Here is a 17,445-nt window from a genome sequence, read left to right as displayed (position 1 = left end):
TTTCACTGAGCTCTTTTCAGTTCTAATTAACATTATTCATTTCTTGTGTGTCCTGCTGGGTTGAGACAATCTGTGCTCTCCAGCCCAGCCCTCTGGAACACCAGTGAGCTGCGTAAGAGGCAACAAAAAAGTGTTGCGTGCCAATTACTACACTTCAGTAATTAAAAACCTCCTTCCCACCACTGCCGGGCCACCTCCTCTGCCGTCATTTTCTGTGTGCAAACTCGCGAAAACAAAGAGGGAAATTCAGGAGGGCAGGTCATTGCTGGCGTGTGCCATCTGTTTCTGCGCCAAAAATGCAGGGAGGTACCAGGGGCTGTATGAAGCACGATTGGGATCAGTGGTCAGGACACTCAGCTTCGGCACCCTGTTACTTATTTACTCCTGATACTCGGTTGTGGCGGCTGCAGTTTGGTTGAGGGCTCTTTGGGAGCAGGTCTGTGTCTGCAAAGCAGCCTGTTCCCCTCCAACCAGGGCTGGTTTGTCCCCACCGAGGGTTTTGGTGGCGTTTTCAGCCCTGCTCATCTTTGTGCTTGTGTTACCTAAGGTAGCAGAAACCTTACAGTGTTGCTTTCCCTCTTCCAATTTCTGTCTTTGACTGGTGTTCCGGCAGCTGGGCGGACGGTCGGCTGCACCCATGGGCCCCTTGCGCAGGGTGCAGAGGGTACAGGCGTGAGGATTTTGTGGCTGTATGAGCTCAGCCCCTCAGGCTGTGGGGATGACGACTGGTTTAGGGGAGCGCAACCATTGCTGAATGGACCAGCTTGCTTGGAAAGGGCGGATAGCAAAGCCAAGAAGCTTTGGCTACAGGAGATGTTAAGGGATCTGGAAAGGGCCACAGCAGCTTGCGCCTGTATCTTCTTTGCACCCACCATGCATCACTGACCAGGGAGCGTGGGGCAAGGAGGGCATGTTGGGATAGGTAGGTCGGTGCATGCAACTGTCTTCAAATGCCCAAACTCCATCACTTGTGGTCATTTTGAGGTGCCCTCAGTGGCAACAGGCAGCAGAGGGTCCAGTGTAGCCTGAGGAGCTATGCCTCTCTGCAAACCATTACTACCTACCCCCAGGATGATGCGGCAGTGGTGTCGTGGCAGTGTTTCCACCTCCCGGAGGAGAAACCCTGAGGTTTGGGACTCTGGGTTTAGAAGGAAGGAAACAGCAGAGAGAGGGAGCGGTGTCATCTCCTTGTGCTGACAGATAGCAGTTTTTCATCTTCCTGCCAGGAGAAGGCCTTGCCTTCCGAGCAGGAATGTAACGAGGATTAAGGATCTTGAGAGAGAGAAAATTACCTCATCTGTGCTTAATTATTTTTACATCATCCTTTTGGAGGCAAGCGCTGTTTCCCAACACGCCGGGGACCTCTCTCTCCCCTCCCTCCCTGGCCCATCATGGGGCAAGAGGGAGGATGAGAGCCTCCAGCAAGGTGGAGGAAGCATCTCAGGGCTTTGCACCTTGCCAGGAGTGGGGTGGGAAGGGGGGAGGCTGCAGGCTCGGTGGTGGCTGTGCTCTCCACCTGTGCTTGGAGCCTGGCTTCCCGGCCAAAGGCTTTCCGCTTGGCTGCCTGCGTGGGGGAGAGGAGGGCTTCCCATCCCTGTGCCGGCTTTCTGGAGAGAGGAGCTGCTGGAGGAGGGAAGGGCGAGCAGATGGAGGGGTTGGAAGAGCATCGGGTCGCTGTGGCGAGCCTTGGCCGTGGGGACCCCGACCGGCGCTTGTGTGAGGAGGAACAGGGTTTAGGACAGCGGTTGGCAGGAGCTTGGGTGTGAACGTGACCTGCCATTCCCTAAATAGCACACCGTGTCCAGAGGTCAAAGTGTGCCTTCCCCAGGAGCTGTTTCTGTGCTTTATTAGATATATATTGGCTCAGGAGCTTTAAGAGGCAGGGAAGAAAATAAAATAACAACTTTAAGCCTGCCGATCCCAGGGACAGAGAAGCGTGTCTAGGTGATAAGAAGAGATTGTGGCCGGGTGCTGTGAAGGGCGAAAGCACTTATTTCACTGTTGCCTCATGCGTTACCTGAGCCCCGTTGCTTTTCAAAAGCACTTAAATGCCCATATGATAGAGGGAATGCTTGGATTGCACACTGTCTGGCTCCATTATTATCCAGGGATCTCCAAGCTGATGCATTTCACAAAAAAAAACTGGCGCGGAGGGAGGAGAGATGAAGTATATATTTTTAGTTCAGCCTGCTTAGAGGTCCTCAGGGATAATCTCCGCAGAAGGGACTGGTCCGAGAAATTCAAGCCACGTCTGGCTTCTCATCACCCAGTCCTCCTCCGCGATACGGCTTTGGCAGTGAGGGTGGACACCCCTGTGTTTGTGCAGAAGTGCTGCTCGCTGCAACCGCAGGAGCCTATTTCACGGCGTTGCGATGGGCAGGCCAGAGCCAAGCACCAAATATCCACCTGCATTTTATTTGAGCACTATTTTATTCGAGTCTTAATCTACCAGCAGAGTTGAGGCTCAGAGTACAGTATACTAAAACTATTTTCTGGGAAGAAATCTCAAGTTTTGTTCAACTTGAGCAACTAAATTCTCAGGTTTTGCTCAAGTTGTAATGCAGCTGAGAACAAGAGCCGAGTTCTTGGTGTTCAGCCCAGCCTGAATCTATTGCTGCTTTTTATGTAGATAATAAAAATCTGCTCACATTTAATTTATTATTATCGTAATATCATTATGGAACAGCAGTAAAATTGTTTAATTTATCGGATGTTTTTCACACCAGAGAGGGAGGATGGTGCAGTAGCTTGGGTACTTGCCTAGCAAATCAGCAGGGCTACAGACTTACCCATCTCACCTCGGGCACGTCACCTCGTGGGGATCCATCATCCCTAACCTCCAAATGTTGTGTGTTGAGGCTGAGTGGGTTCTTCAGGCTTCTCCTGGAATCACTTCCAGGAGATACCTCCAAAAAGAGGGGATGAGACAACTTGTCCCTAGGTGGTTCCCTGTGTCTTTGCTGGCATCAGGAGCGGACAAGGGAACAGGTCGCCCACCAGTGAAGAGACAGTCCAAGAAAGGACACAATCCCTAAAGTGTCAGGATAAGTCCGCGTGCCACAGATATATTCATCCTTGCCGTTAACTCCCCTGCTACCGCAGTCTGACACGTGTAGCCCGTTAAGCCCTTTGCATTTGTTGAGGTTACCCCTTGTGAGACCTCCCAGAGGCTGCTGCGCTTGTTTTCGGTGCCTCTGAAGTTAATTTGCATCCCAGCCACAGCACAAGTAATGAAGTAGATTGGGGAGAATATAAACAGTGGATCTTAGGCTGAGTGGTTTTATGCAGGGACATTATCCTCCATCGTCGGCATCCAGCAAAGCGCAGCTGAGTCCTAACAGCTCCATAATCCCAAACTTGCTTGGAGAGAAGCGGGGTTTTAGCTGCTTGGGAGAAGGCTTGGAGAGTAGGAAGCCTCCAGGCCCTCTGCTCTTTGCTCATCTGGAGACAATTTGTGGAAATGGAGGATTCTAACCTTGCTTGGGGATGTGGGGATGGAGGGTTACAGGGCTCATGGAGACCTTTGGGAGGAGCAAGACTGGCCCCCACTAATGTGGACAGGAAAATAATCTCTGTCAGGAGCAAAGTCTCTTCTAGGTTTGTGCCGTGTTGTCCTTTGGGGGAGCTCAGTTTCTTAATGAGGCTGGATATAGAAGATTTCTACCTCCAAAACATCGCTCGATAAGTGAAACGCTTAGCTGGGGTAAGGTGCAGTAAGTGAGGGAGATGCAGCGATGCAGATGATGGGTAGGGAAGGCAGAGCTGACAGAGGGACAAATGGTAGGAAGCTCAAGGTTTCTCTTTAGAGGTGTGTCAGAGCTGGCTTTATCCTGAGATAAATTTTCCTCGCTCCTTTGTGAAGCAGCACAAGCTGCTTTCCTGGCTCTACTTTGCATTTCTTTGCCTGGCCGCAGGAATATGAAGGTCTGCGGAGAGAATGACGAGTGGTGGGTTTGGGCAGGAGGTAGCAACCTGCATCCACCCCAAAAAAGTGTAGTTTGGACTCAGGATGGAGATTTTAGCTGAGCTTTGGTTGTCTGTGAGTTTGCAAAGGAGCAGATGGGAACAGAGGAGCAAAAGGTCCTTTGGTGGCTGGTACGGGATGGCTCTGATCTCTCTACACCTGAAATCATCGTGAAGCTCTTGGGCAAATCTCTGGAGCCACCAGTTTAGATGGATATCGGTGCCCTGAGCACCACAGGTAAAGTGCTGACATTGTCCTCTTCGGACACTGAGAGCACTTGGTCTCTGAAACAGCTGCTGGCAGCAAAGCTAAAAATAGTGCCAGGAGGACCAGGAGGGGCTGGGGAAGGGGGGGGGGGCAGAGCACCCAAGAGCAGCGTGTTGATGGGTCCCTTCTCTGCCTCTTCGCAGGTGCTCCGTGGACAACCGAGTCACCCGAGTGGCCTGGCTGAACCGCAGCAGCATCCTCTATGCCGGCAATGACAAGTGGTGCTTGGATCCTCGGGTGGTGCTCTTGGCCAACACCAAAACCCAGTACAGCATCCAGATCCAAGACGTGGACGTGTACGATGAGGGCCCCTATACCTGCTCCGTGCAGACAGACAATCACCCCAAGACATCGCGTGTCCATCTCATCGTGCAAGGTAAGAGGAAGGGAATTCGTAGAGGGGTTGGGCTTGCTTTGATTTCTGTTCCTCCCTTTTGCCCTGGTGTCTTCTCCTCCCATTGCTCCTACGTTGAGTGTGTAAGATGATTTGGTGCAAATGTAGAGGCTGATCAACAGGCTCAGAGAGTCCCAGTGAAGCCAGGCAAAGTATTTATGCAACTTTCCTGGAGCAGTCATGGGGTTCTGATACAGGCAGCTCTGCCTCCCGCAGCAGTCCCTGGCAAACCCGTGTTGCTGTTTGTTGTTGTATTTTGGTGGGGTTTTTGTTTTCCATGCTGGAGGCAATGCTCGAAGTAAAACTTGTGTTGGGGGAAAAGAGAGAGCTGGCAGATTTGTGTACTTTGTGGGGGTGTGTGTATGCCTAGCAACAATATGTGTTTGTGTGTTGAAACTGTACTTCTGTGAGGAGGAGGAGGAGGAGGAAGGCTAGCATGGGAGGGTGGAGCTCTTGTGGTGGCTTGCCAAGGCTGCACAGTCCGCGACATGCATACACGTCCAGTTTTGGGCACCTCAATACGAGAGAGATCTCGAGGTGCTGGAGCAAGTGCAGAGGAGGCAACGAAGCTGGGGAAGGGCCTGGAGAATAAATCCTGTGAGGAGAGATTGAAGGAGCTGGGACTGTTTAGTGAGGAGGAGAAGGCTGAGGGGAGACCTCATCACTCTCTACAGCTCCCTGAAAGGACATTGTAGAGTGGTTGGTGCTGGTCTCTTCTCACAGGTGATTAGTGACAGAACAAGAGGGAACGGCTTTAAACTGCAACAGGGGAGGGTCAGACTGGACATGAGGAAAAAATGTTTCCCAGAAAGAGTGGTCGGAGAGTGGAATAGGCTGCCCAGGGGGAGGGGTGGAGTCACCATCCCTGGGTGTGTTTAAGGGTCATTTAGATGAGCTGTTGGGGGATATGGTGTAGGGGAGAACTTTGTAGAGTCGGGCTGAGGGTTGGACTCGATGATCCCAAGGGTCTTTTCCAACCTGAATAATTCTGTGATTCAGCAAACGTGCAAGCACACACAGGCTCTTGAAAGGGGACGTACAAGCGTGGCCACACACGACGGTCAAGCAGATGGGCCTTCACGCAAGATAACTCCCGTGTCCGTGCTGCAGGACGTACGCTGGGCAAGGGGGAGCCTGCGTGGTGGGAGATAGGGGACCCGGTGCACTCTTAGGGAGGCAGCCTCTGGGAAGATTAATGGAAAATTTCTAATCCCTTGCTAGCAACCTTTTTTCCTCCTCCTTCTGTGATTTGGCCAAGAGCCCTCTTAGCATGACACACCAGCTCGAGTATTGGAATCTCGTCTCAGGCTAATTTTCGAATGCTGATGGGTGTATTGATTTGGAAACAAGCTGGGTTAAAAAGGCATTGGTCTTGTACACAGAGTTGGGTTGAGCTAATCCGTCGTCGATATGCCAGGCCTCAGCGTTATTGACAGCCTAATGAATAGAACGGGGGAAAAAAACCCAAACCCAGGGCCTTTATTTTCCCCCCTCCCTTCCGTTCCATTTTCTCTTTCCTCTTCAAGCAATCAAGCAAACTAAACAGAGCCGGACTTTCTCCATCTCCATTAACTGCGGAAAGAAAGCGGATGCATTGCCAGCTCCGGTCCTTGCAGTTTATCTTGCAATCTGTTATTACCTGCCTGAGTTTCTTAAGCCAAAGTCGATCACCCACAAGTTCTGAAGTTGTTATCAGGCACCGGGGCGATGCAGGACAATTTCTATCTGTTCTCTTCTGATTCCCGTTTCCTGACCTAAATTTCCCGTATCACCAGATATCCAGGTCCATCCCTCCTGTGTCTTCCTATATCATTTGGAAGAGATGTTTGGCTACTGGAGGAAAAGGTCATATCTTAACTCCTCGCAGCGGTACAGTTAAATACTGAGGGAATCAGTGATGGATTCAGTCCTATAATGTGCATCCTCGCCGCTGCTGACAGAAATACCCACTCTCAGGAGAGGGCCCCCTAATTTCAAGAGCTATTGCTTGGCTCACCTGACCCTTTCTCAGGTGGAATGTGCAGCAACGTGCTGGAGCAGGACATGAAAGTGAATATCATATCTGATTGAAGGGAAGCCTGCCTTAATGACCCCGATTAAAATTTGGCTGGGGTGCCACGATTAACTCTCCTGCCTTGGAAAATGGGCCCAGTAAATACGCAGGCTGGTATAATCCTGTCCTAAAAGACATTCAGCTTGCAGGAAGCGGTGCTTACTCCTCCCTCCCAGGAAATCAGGGCGTCCAAGTGCCGGATTTCAGAGATGTGCCAAGTTCAGCACGTGGCTGTGGGACCTCTTGCCCCTTCCCACAACCTGATAGGAAAGGAGAAGCGGTGAGAGGAGATGGGAAATGGGATCTCCTCTTTTAAACGGGGTTAGTCCAAGTGCAGCCAGAATGAGGGAGGTGTGCAGGTTGCTCTGAGCAGGTCCTGACTTTCTGCTTGCTGCACTAGGAAAGGGCTGGGAGCAGGAGCACTCCAGCCTCTCAGGATGCGATTAAATCGTGCCCCAGGGCAGGCTGTGCTCTCCAAATGGACTGGCCGTAAGGGGCAAGGATGTCTTCCCCTTCCAGCCAGGATGGCAGCAGCCTGCCAGGCAGGTGTGATGGGTGCGTATTGGCCAGCGTCCAGACACCCTCAGCCCTTGCCGTGTATCCCTCCTTCTCCCCAGGTTTAGGGGATATTGCTGGGAAACAGCCATGGACATTGGGAATGAGGAGCTGGGGCATCCCTGGGGTCTGCCAAGGGCTGCTGGAGGAAGTGGTGCTACAGGGGGAAAGAGCAAAAACCAGAAGAGGGATAGGGGTGGGAGAAGGAGCCTCCTTTAGTATGTGAGGGTTGGGGATGGTCCCCCAAGGCAGCAGGAGAGAACCACCTAGAAACCACCAGGAACCAAGGATGTCCATGCTTCAGCAAGGGAAGTGCTGCACATTTATTTCTAGGTTGACTGTATTGATGGCTGAGATCCCAAAATAGGTGGGTAGAAGGCACCTCAAGAGCTAATTTAGCCTGTCCCCCTGCAACGAGGCAGAGACATTGCTGGCAAACACGTGTGAAAGCTATTCTTGAAAATCTTTAACAAAGCAGGTTCTTCAGTCTCCCCAGACGCTCTATTCTACTGCTTCGCTACCTTTATAATTAGAAAATGTATAGCTAATATCTAACTTAAACCTTCTTTGTTGCAAATGAAGTGGAGTTTTTCTCAGCCTATCCCCAGCGGACGCGGGGAACAATTGATCAGTGTCCTCTTTGTAACAACCTTTTGCTTTTGGGAAGGTTGTTATCGTGTTGCCCCTTAGCCACCTTCTTTCTGAAACGATGCAAGCCCCATTTCTCCCACCTTGCCTTGTCGGTCAGGCTTTCAGAAACACTTGTCAGTCTTGAAATCCTGCTACAAAAGGCAAAAGGTGATTGCTGCCGATCCAGGAATAGCAGGTCGGCGCATCTCTCCTTCCCGCTGCCTTTGTGCTAATGTGGGACAAATGAGCCCGGGAACGAGACAACAGACCCTTGGCATTGAATGCATCAAAGTTCAGACCTGCTATTTCAGGGACTGCTTTAAATGAGGTCAGGCTCGGCGTTGCTAATGCCAAGTTGATGCAAGCCAACAACATAGCAGCAAGAGGTACAAAGAAGGTCTTAGCACTTGGACCTCCCCAGGGAAGAAGCTTCCAGACTACAGCTGGACCTAAAATGAACAACTCGGGGAGTGTCTGTGTCATCTGCAGTGTTTGGAAGGTGGTCCCTGCCTCTCCCACTCTCTCAGCCCTCATTTCTTCTTCGGAGGAGTTGCTGTAAGACAAGACAAAGCAGAGGGAAGCAGCACTTCCCATGTTTGCAGGAGTCTGCTTTGGACTCTTGGGAAGAGAGAGGTGTTTTGGGGTGAAAATCCCAAAGAGACAGAATTCAGGGAAGCCCCACTTGCAATAAGCATTGTGAACTTGGAGGGAGGGAGAAACCCAGAGTGAGAAGTAGGACTTGGGCGCCGTTAACCTCCGAGGAGCGATGCTTTCCCTCCCTCTCCCCCACTGGATTCCCTTGCTTTTCCTTAGCAAGTCCCACTTCTTGCCCCTGCAGCAGCATCTCAGGCGCAGCCACCTCCTCCTCCCCACTCCCAGTAGGACACTTCAGCTATTTAAGCTGTTCCCCCGGTTCCTGGGTTTAAAAGAGAGAAGAGAGGGAGGAGGAGGACGGTGTCTGGAAAGCTCTTATTTGTATTGATAATAAGCCGTCTCCAATGCGTGCCTGCAAAACACTCCCACTGCCTCGTAAGATGCATTAAGGAAAGTTGGCCTTATCTCGGCACGGGAAATGGACTTGGGGAAGGAGGCACAGTGCCTGCCAGGGTTTAATCTCACTTAGGCACACAAATTTGCATGATAGAAAATGGTGGAATTTTAGTGCTTAGAAAGAAAGAAAGAAGAGGGGAGGGGAAAAAAAAAAAAAAAAAGCAACTGGGGGATATTAGGCTTTCTCGCTTCTTTATCAGTTTCCCTGGCCCTATCTGGCTCTTTCTGTTGTCACTGGAGCAACTAATCACCCCTCCCCTTTTGTTTGGTGTAAATGAGTTTTCCCACTCCTTCCCAGCCCGGGTTAATCAGCAAATCCCTGCCTTTGTTTGATAGTTAATTACCTGCTCACCGGAGTTGGGGGGCTGCGGGCGCAGGTGGCCCGGGGCCACCCCGGTGGCGTGGGGCACACGTGGCGTGCCGGTGGCACCTCGCCCCCAGAGCGTCACTGCCAAGGTGTGCGCCAGCGAGATAAAGCCACCGGTGGGGCTGCGGCGCCCGAGCCGGCTTTGTTTCAAGCGCCGAACTCTGCCCAATTAATTTTCCTTTGATGCTATAAGCCCCTTTCACTCGTGGGAGAATAAGGATAACTTTTTGCGGCCGCTTTGCTGCCTTGCACCAGGGTGCATGGGAAATTCCTGCCTTGCCGAGCGGAGGGGCAGCGGTTCACGTGGCTGGGAGGAAGGATCAGTCCCTGCAGTCATCATCACCCTGTCCAAAGGCCTCAAGGTGGCTTGCAGGGAAAACAGGGTAGATGGGAATGTGTTGCTTGTGCCTGGCTCTTTCTTTTTCTTGCCAGAGACACTCAGAACATTCATGATGATCCTCTGCCCAGGAGCTTTGGCACCCGTGGGCCTGAGCCTGTCCCCTGCACCGCCAAAGCCACTGGTGCTGGGGGTAAGGAGGGGCAGAGGGATGTGCCCAGGGCTGTTAGGTAGCTCAGTTTGGCCACATATGAAGCCATGGACTGGGGTTTTGTGCTGGGCAGGGTGCTTCCCAGCAGAAACCACAGGAGCTGCTTCTGGCAGGGGTCTTTCTGCTGCGTCCACACCTTTTCCCCTGTGAGAGCAGCTGTCCTTTCTAGAAGCAAAAGCAGGTTTAGATAATGCCTTCTAAAAGGCACGTGGAGAGCTGGGAGAGCCTCCCCAAGCTGGTGGAGAGAGGGAAACAAGTGGCACAAAGTCAAAATCTTTCCTTTTCGCCTGCACTCTCAGCTCCTCTGACTGATCCATTCCTTCCCCTTCTCTCTCGTTGCTAATCACCGTCCGTCTGTCAAAGCATCTTTTCCTTTTGTATCGGGGCTGTGGTCGAGGACTGAAGGTCTCCCACACGCTCTTGTGCACTGTCCTAGTTGTTGGCTTTGTGGCCCTGGGCAGCACCTCTGCTGTTCCCACACCTGTCGCTGCCCCAGATCTCTCCATCTCCCTCCACAAGGTTACCAGCCCTCACTTCTCTGCAGGGCCCATCAGCCCAGAGGGTGGGTTTAACCCACTGATGTGCTTGTCCGTGTTCCCTCGTGGAGTGGCCGCGTAGCCGGCGTGCGGCTGGACAGGCTCCCGCCGGCCTCCCCCAAGTCACTTGACCTCTTTGCAAATCAATTTAACATCTGTGAGGCAGAGATAATAATTGTCACCTACTTCACAGGGGGGTTGATGAGGATTAATTCATTAATGTCGACAGAGGTCTTTGAAGATGGAACGCGCTATCTGAGAGCTAAACGTTATTATTAATTAGCAATTATATTGTAGGGCGGGAAGGGGGGAAGGCAAAGACTCCAGAGCCCATACTCCGGGCTCACACACTGCAGCTTTGAGCTGGCCCAGTTACGTGCCCACTGTGCTGCTGGAGGGAGCCAGGTGAGCTCCGGCCCACTGGGGTCATGTCCTGCTCGTGTTGTGGCATGACCTCCTTCAGGGGGCCTGTGGGTGAGCCCCATGGGTGCGGGGGGACTAAAGAGTGGGAGGGATGGGGAGGTGAACAGTTCTCGGGTGTGTTAACTGCCGTCCTCATTAGAAAGAGAGCAAGTTGGTAGCGGAGAAGTAGTGGTGAAGGGAAGGCGTCCTCCGTGCTCGCCTGGCACCCTGGCGATGGTAGCGGGCCAGGCACTGCCAGACCCATGGGAGGATGTATCCTGTTCCCAAGCAGAAATAATTGGCAGGAGAATGGAGCGAGGGGAAGGAAGAACCAGTGATTCATAGGACACGCAGACCGTTTTCATTTCCTTCATGTTTTTCTTTTTTGCGTACACCAAGGCTGTGGCGATTTTCTCTTGTTTTTCTCCCCTGGTGAACTGCTAACGCTGTCATCCGGTGGGCGGCAGGGTTCCTCTAAGCAGCACCGACACGAACTCTTTGCGGCCCCACTGGGTGCTGGAACAGCACAGTGATGCCCATGGGGCCATTTCCACCCCCGACACCCCTGTGGCTCTGCTGTTTCCCTCCTCCCCAGCTGCAGCTGCGTGGCGGCAGGACCAGCTCAGCGTAACTCTCTTTCCTACTCCCTCGGAGATGCGTGGAGGTCGCCCTCTGATCCCCCCTCTTCTAGCAAACAAGAGCCTACTCCTCTTTGAGCCTTCCTGAGCACACGAGCTCCTGGTGGTCCCCTTCACCCGTCCTCTCCAAAAGCTTTCAGGGAGAGGTCGCCCGCCTCACCCAGAGCCATTCAACAGTGACTCCACTAATCCTTTCTGCGGGGCGGGTGAAATGGGGAGGCCAGCGGCACGCTGCACCGACAGCTCTCCAAGTGAGACTGGAGGAGGGCTCAAGTTGTCTGCAGGTCTCACGCTCTCCTTCCCCAAGGATTTTGCGGGCCAAAGGGGTGGCACGGCAGCACCCACGCCTCCGGGATGCACATTGAGCATCTCCCTGCCGCCGCGTACGGTTTCCAAAGTACCGTTGTTCAGCGTGATAAAGCCAGTGGGGGTTTAATGAGGTCACTGCAGTTTAATGTTACTGCAGTAATCTCTTTTGTTTTACTACATTAAAATATTTGTGGTGGAACGGTTGGACCACTGTAATGCGATATCGCTACCTTAATGTTATTGTTACCATGGTAACGCTAATGGCGGCTCAATAACATTATTGCAATTTAATCTTACGACAATAAAATTAAGGGTAGAACAGTGAGACCTCAACAATGTAATGTTACTACAGTAACAGCATTGTTATCGTAATCGCGGGAGCAGAGTCAACTCGTTGTAGTGTAATACTGGTACCAGCGCTTTATTGTTACTATAGTAACGCGGAGCATCAGCCGAAAGTCGCGGCAGGGGATGAATGGGAGGAGACGTCACTGGTGCGCCGGTACTTACAGCTACCCCAGGGTTGGCAGCACAGGAAGGTCACGCCGGTATAAAGTCACCTTAATCGTCTAATTCCGCAATTGTGGTGTTTTTATCGGGGCTTTTCTTCTTCTCCCTCCGTCGCCGGAGCTCTTTGGAGCGGGTCTGTTGTTTTAGCAGCAGTAACTCTGCAGGGAAGGATTTAAAGCACTGCCTCCATCTAATTCCAGATCCTTCTGCCTGGCGTTTTATAGCATGTGGCTGTTATGGAGCGATAACGTTTTATATTTATATGTCATCTTCCATTGTGAAGGAGCCCGACACAAGCTACAAATTATTGCCATGCTGCAGGGCCAGGCAGGCAACCCGGCACACGCTGCGTGCGAGAGGAGGGGGTTTATTCCAAGGGCACTGGAGCTGGCTTTGCTGCCCCAGAGAGATACCTACTTGCTGGGCACCAAAACCTCGGCGACTGAGAGTCTCCTTTGTTTTGAGGGCTTATCCAGAGTCCCCAAACTTTGTGAGATGGGGCAGGGGTCTTCGCACATCCTGAACTGCGTGTCCCAGCTGGCAGCACAGCTCAGATCAGGGCTGGAAAGTCTTCGTGCGGGCAGGCAGTGAGGATTGCTGCTGCAAAAGGCATTTATTATTGCAGTGCAGGTCGTTGCAGGGGATGCTGCAGCTCAGCATCACTTGTCAGCGTTTGATGCGGCCCCAGGCGTGGGTGTGATGAGGTTGGACGTGGCTCAAGCAAGCGACATCCTGGCTGGGGCTGCGGGATCAAACGTCTTGGAGTGTCTCAGCCCAGACTCACGGGGCTCACCCTAAATCTGACAAACGCAGCGAGGCCACTCTCGGGTGGAGCGTGGCTGCTGGGACAGCTCTTGATGTGCACAAGGCGCAGGTGACATCTCTGTGCCACACATGGGCTCGCTGCAGTTTTCTCCAGTCTCCAGGGGAGGGAGGCAGAGCTGCCGATCTGTCCCCAGCATCACGGCCGCATCCCTGCCGCATCCCTAGTCCTTACCTCTTGGCAGGCAGGGATTTATCCTCTGCTTTGAGCCCCTGTGCTCCCGGCCGGCTTCTCAGGAGATCTCCATCCCTTGACAGCTCTTCGAAACGTGAATTTGGCTGTGCTGCTGCCTGCCTGCCTGCGTTGCACAAGCCCAGCCGCCAGCCCTAGCACAAATCTGGGCCTGTTCAGTGAGGCAGCTGCTCGCCTCCCCTTGTGCATCAGCATTTGATCTCTCTCCATGGGTATTTGGACTCTGACCACCGCAGTAATTCCTTGTTTGTCCTTTAATAAAAGACCCGTGAGCCCCCTTGACACCGGAGCTGGAATCGGTGGGACCTGGGCTGTCCTGCGTGCCAGCTCTCCATGGCAATCTGGTACTGCATCCATCCTGCCAAACCAGCTCCTCCGGGAGTTACATGTTTGAAAACACCAGCAGCGGCTCATCTCCCATTCAGTGTTTTTCTCCATCATTTGCTTTATTAAATATTGATTTTCTGTTGCATTATTAAACCTTAAGTCCCGAGCATAAATTCAGAGTTGATACTTTAATCTGGCTCTTCTTTGTGGCCTTTAGAGCTGATTTTTCTGGCCAGTCCCCCCGGAGGCAGGTCCAGAAGCAAAAGCCTGTTGCAGAGGCTCAGGGAGTCAAGAGAGCAGGAGCAGGGGGCCCTTCCCAAGGGAGTTTGGTGCAGCCTTTGCCATTGGAGGTGGCATCCACAGGGATCCTAGCTTGCAATCCTGCACAGGCCATGGGTGAAAGGAGTTTGGGGGTGGCATCAGCCAAGTTTTTCAGGGAAGTTTGTATGTCACCGGCTGGGGAAAGGATATAACCGTCTCTTTTTTTTTGATAGCGTGGAGAGATTGCAGTCTGAAAGGGGAATTTAGTCTGGAGTCAGTGCGTGGGTAGAGTGGCAGGGAGGTGTTTCCTCCACGTGCCCCGCTCTGTTTGCTCCCTTGGGTTCTTACTGCCTTGCTCTGCCAAAATTGCCACGCTCAGGAGCAGTGCTCTCTGCTGGGGAAGGAAGCCGCAGATGGCGGTGTCTTGTCCTAAATACATCTCTTAAAACGCAGCTCCTGAGCGATGCTGTACAAAGCTGTGCTTTTCTATTGTACAAATCCCCAGCGAAACCAGAAGTTGGTCTCTGCCAAAACTCCCGCATCCCTCTGGCTTTGCCTGGTGGTGGGATTGCTGCTAGCACCAGGCTCGAGAAAGCCACCGGCCAGGCGGGAGCGGTGCAGGCAGCCACCGGCACGTCCCCGGTAGCCAAGGTGGGTCGCGTTGACTCGCACCGGCTGGGCCCCGCTCGCCTCCCCTCCCGTATCGGAGAGCTGCATGCAGCCGGCCGCTGCCAGAGCCCTGCCTGCCAGCAACCAGGTGTCTGAACATGTTTCCAGAGCCAAGATGACTCCACAGCCAAAAAGGAGGAGGGGAAAACAGTGTGGCAGTGCTGGCAGGTTCAGGAAGATAAAAAAATAAGGAAAAAAAAAATAAAAAAGGCTTGTGAACGGCTTTTGGATCCCCATCCAAACAGGGCATGCTGGGCGGCATGAAACCCACGCCTGGCAGCCGGCACACTGAGCAGTGATTTAAAACCAGGCTCCCAGCGGCAGGGAAAGAGGCAGAGGGGGAAGCAGATGTGAACACAATGCTGGAGATAAAGGAGAGGCCAAGGGAACAGCTGCCGAAGAACGGGCCCGGCCCTGCCACCTCCTGCAGCAGGCACCAAGTGCTAAAAAACCTCCAGCAAATATCCACAAGCTTAAGGATGGGCTGGGAGGGGGTCACTGAGCCTGTGGAAGAATGAAGGGAAGGACCAGGGGGACAATGTGCTGGTTTTTGCACTGGTTGGTTTTTCTTGGGTTTTGAAGGAGAGATTGAATCTTGGAGAAGGGGGGTTGTGTTGGAACATTGGGAGAGTTGTGATATTTTCTTGTCTGTTCTGGGTGGTACCATGGGGAAGAAAGAGATTTAGCAGAGGAGAAAGGGGAAGAAAAGTGGGAAGTGGAGAACAAAAAGGCAAGGACCTTCAGAAAAGACGTGGTAATATGGTCTTGAAATATTTCTGGTTCAGGTTTTCTGGGTCTGCCTGGTTGTCTGCTTGAGAAGCTGGTGGCATGTCTGCCCTGTCCCTCAGAGACGAGGTGGTTTTGTTCATTAGTGCAGGGCTGGGTCCCTGGAAGAGTCCTACAGCGCAGCCCCACTGGGTGCAGGTGAGAGGACGAGGGGGTCTTGTTGCTCTAGGTGGACCCACGTGCTCATTTTTCATGTCTGGGTTGCTGATCCCATCGTGTCAGCGGTAGATGTGCAGAACATTTCAGCTCTGGTTTTCTCTCCTTTCCTTTGGTAGCATCTAGTGTAAGACTGGGACAAGGCAGCGAAGGTCGCAGACGCTATCCTGGCTTGCTGTCCTACATGAGATGAGATGAACAGGTCTCAATCCACCCCCCTCGCTGCCAAAGCCTCCCCATCATTGAGCCCTCACAGCAAACAGGCTCCCCGATTTGTATCTGGGACTGTCCTTGCATGGATCAGCCTTGAGACAAGGGGTCAACAGAGATATCTTCTCCATGGGTTTGCCCTCCTTATAATCCCTCCTCCTCGCAGGCAGCCCGAGAGCTTCAGCCTTTGATCCTCCTCCTCTTTTGCAAACACTTCTCTCTGCTTGTGGAATTAAATCTCTCTCGCAGTGTTTTCCTTCCCTATCTTTTCTTTTTGGCCAAGTCTGTCTGAAATACTATTTTTTTTTTGCTCCTTCAGCAGCAGGGCTATATAATTGATGGCCTCGCCAAGCTTTCCAAGCTGAACATTAAACCCTTCCTGCCTTGGCTCCGACCGGAGTTCATTACTTTCTGAAAAGCTTCGTTGTCTGTTTGTGCTCAGATGATTGTTGTTGTGGAGGGGAGGATATTGTCAGCAGAGAGAGAGGAGGAGGGGCTGGATTTGGCCAGCACTGCTTTGTAATCAAATCCTGCTCTCTTTCTTTTTAGCAAATTTTCGAGTGGAAAAGGCCTCTTTTAGCAAAATTGAAATACCGGCACCCTCCTGAAGACAGGAGCACAAAACTCAGCCCCATAATGAACGTGCAGCAAAAGGTTGTCTCGCTCTTGGGGGCGGCAGGAAAACACGATTTTGGGATGCTCAGCCCCGGGTGGGTGGGAGCAGGGGCTGCTCCGATCACCACAGGCTTAAAACTTGAAGTTCTTGGTGAACCCTCCCAAACTTTTGCATCCAAGAAGATGCCTTGGGAAGGACCAACCCCATGCAGTGCTGGGAGAGTCCCTCCGGCACCGTGATCTCCTTATTCTGGTGCTGGGGTTCACTGGGCAGGTGTGTTTTTGCATGATGCACGTTGCTTTCTGCATCTTTTGGCATTTTTTTTGGCAAGATAAACAGAACTGCTTTCTCTGGTTTGCCCTACGCCAATGCTTCTTCTAGCTCCCCGTCTACCTCTGTGGTTTTTCAGCACTTAAAACACAGCAAGACCGAGGTGATTACAAGGATTGGAGATGCAGTGACACTTCCCTGCCAACAAGTAATTGATTTATTAAAGACATTACAATACTTTCATGGTTGAGCGTAAGAGTTTCCTTTGAACTTGCTCGGAAATCCAAAGGGATTGTGCCTGTTTGCAAGTACCGAGGGCAGAATAAATCTGCGCTTCCCCATCGCCTCCCCCCCGCACCACCGCAATTTCATTTCCCTTTGACTGGCGCAAGTAAATATCACAGCTCGACAACTCCAGTCCAGTGACCGGTGTGATCCAATTTAATAGCATTTAAAAATTCAAAGTGATTGTTAGCCAAATGGAAATGTAAGATTTCATACCCAGCCTGCCTTGGGGAGAAAAGGAAGAATGAGGGAGGGTGCGGGGGATGTAGACAAATGGACTAGATAAAAAATAATGGAAAGTAACTTAATTAAAGAAGCTCGAGCCAAGTTAAAAACAGTAATGGTTTTGAATCAGAGGACCACAGGTTTTAAAAATGAAAGGGAAAAAGGAAAGAAAGTCAAGGAAAGTGTGGATAAAGAGCCTCCAAAATGATTAAACGAGAGGAGAAGGAGCCATAGGAAGGAAGGGGTAAAAATAGTCTTTCCATGAAGAGCACGTGGGGAATCGACGGTGCCGTTGGTGAGGCTGGGCATTAGAAAGACAAATAGGGAAATTAAAGGATTGTCTGGGGGGAAATAACTCCCTCTGGCTTTTCTGGCGTTCTAGGAGGTGCGAGGGTGCCCAAG

The 17,445-nt window shown here is 52.0% G+C and overlaps 1 protein-coding gene across 6 annotated transcripts in view; it reads left to right on the top strand.

Moving 5' to 3' along the window:
* Positions 1 to 17,445, top strand: part of LOC141954839 (protein CEPU-1) — a 355,475-nt gene that overhangs the window by 296,222 nt on the left and 41,808 nt on the right. For all 6 annotated transcript variants that reach the window (XM_074894804.1, XM_074894806.1, XM_074894809.1 and 3 more), the window contains one exon: positions 4,375 to 4,607. In XM_074894804.1, the coding sequence (XP_074750905.1) occupies positions 4,375 to 4,607 (233 nt within the window). The remainder of the gene's footprint in view (positions 1 to 4,374; positions 4,608 to 17,445) is intronic.

The sequence above is a fragment of the Strix uralensis genome, chromosome 26, assembly GCF_047716275.1.
Source record: "Strix uralensis isolate ZFMK-TIS-50842 chromosome 26, bStrUra1, whole genome shotgun sequence".
In the NCBI taxonomy this organism is placed as follows: Eukaryota; Metazoa; Chordata; class Aves; order Strigiformes; family Strigidae; genus Strix; species Strix uralensis.
Note: the sequence above shows the minus strand (reverse complement) of the source record. Positions and strands in the feature narration are given on the sequence as shown.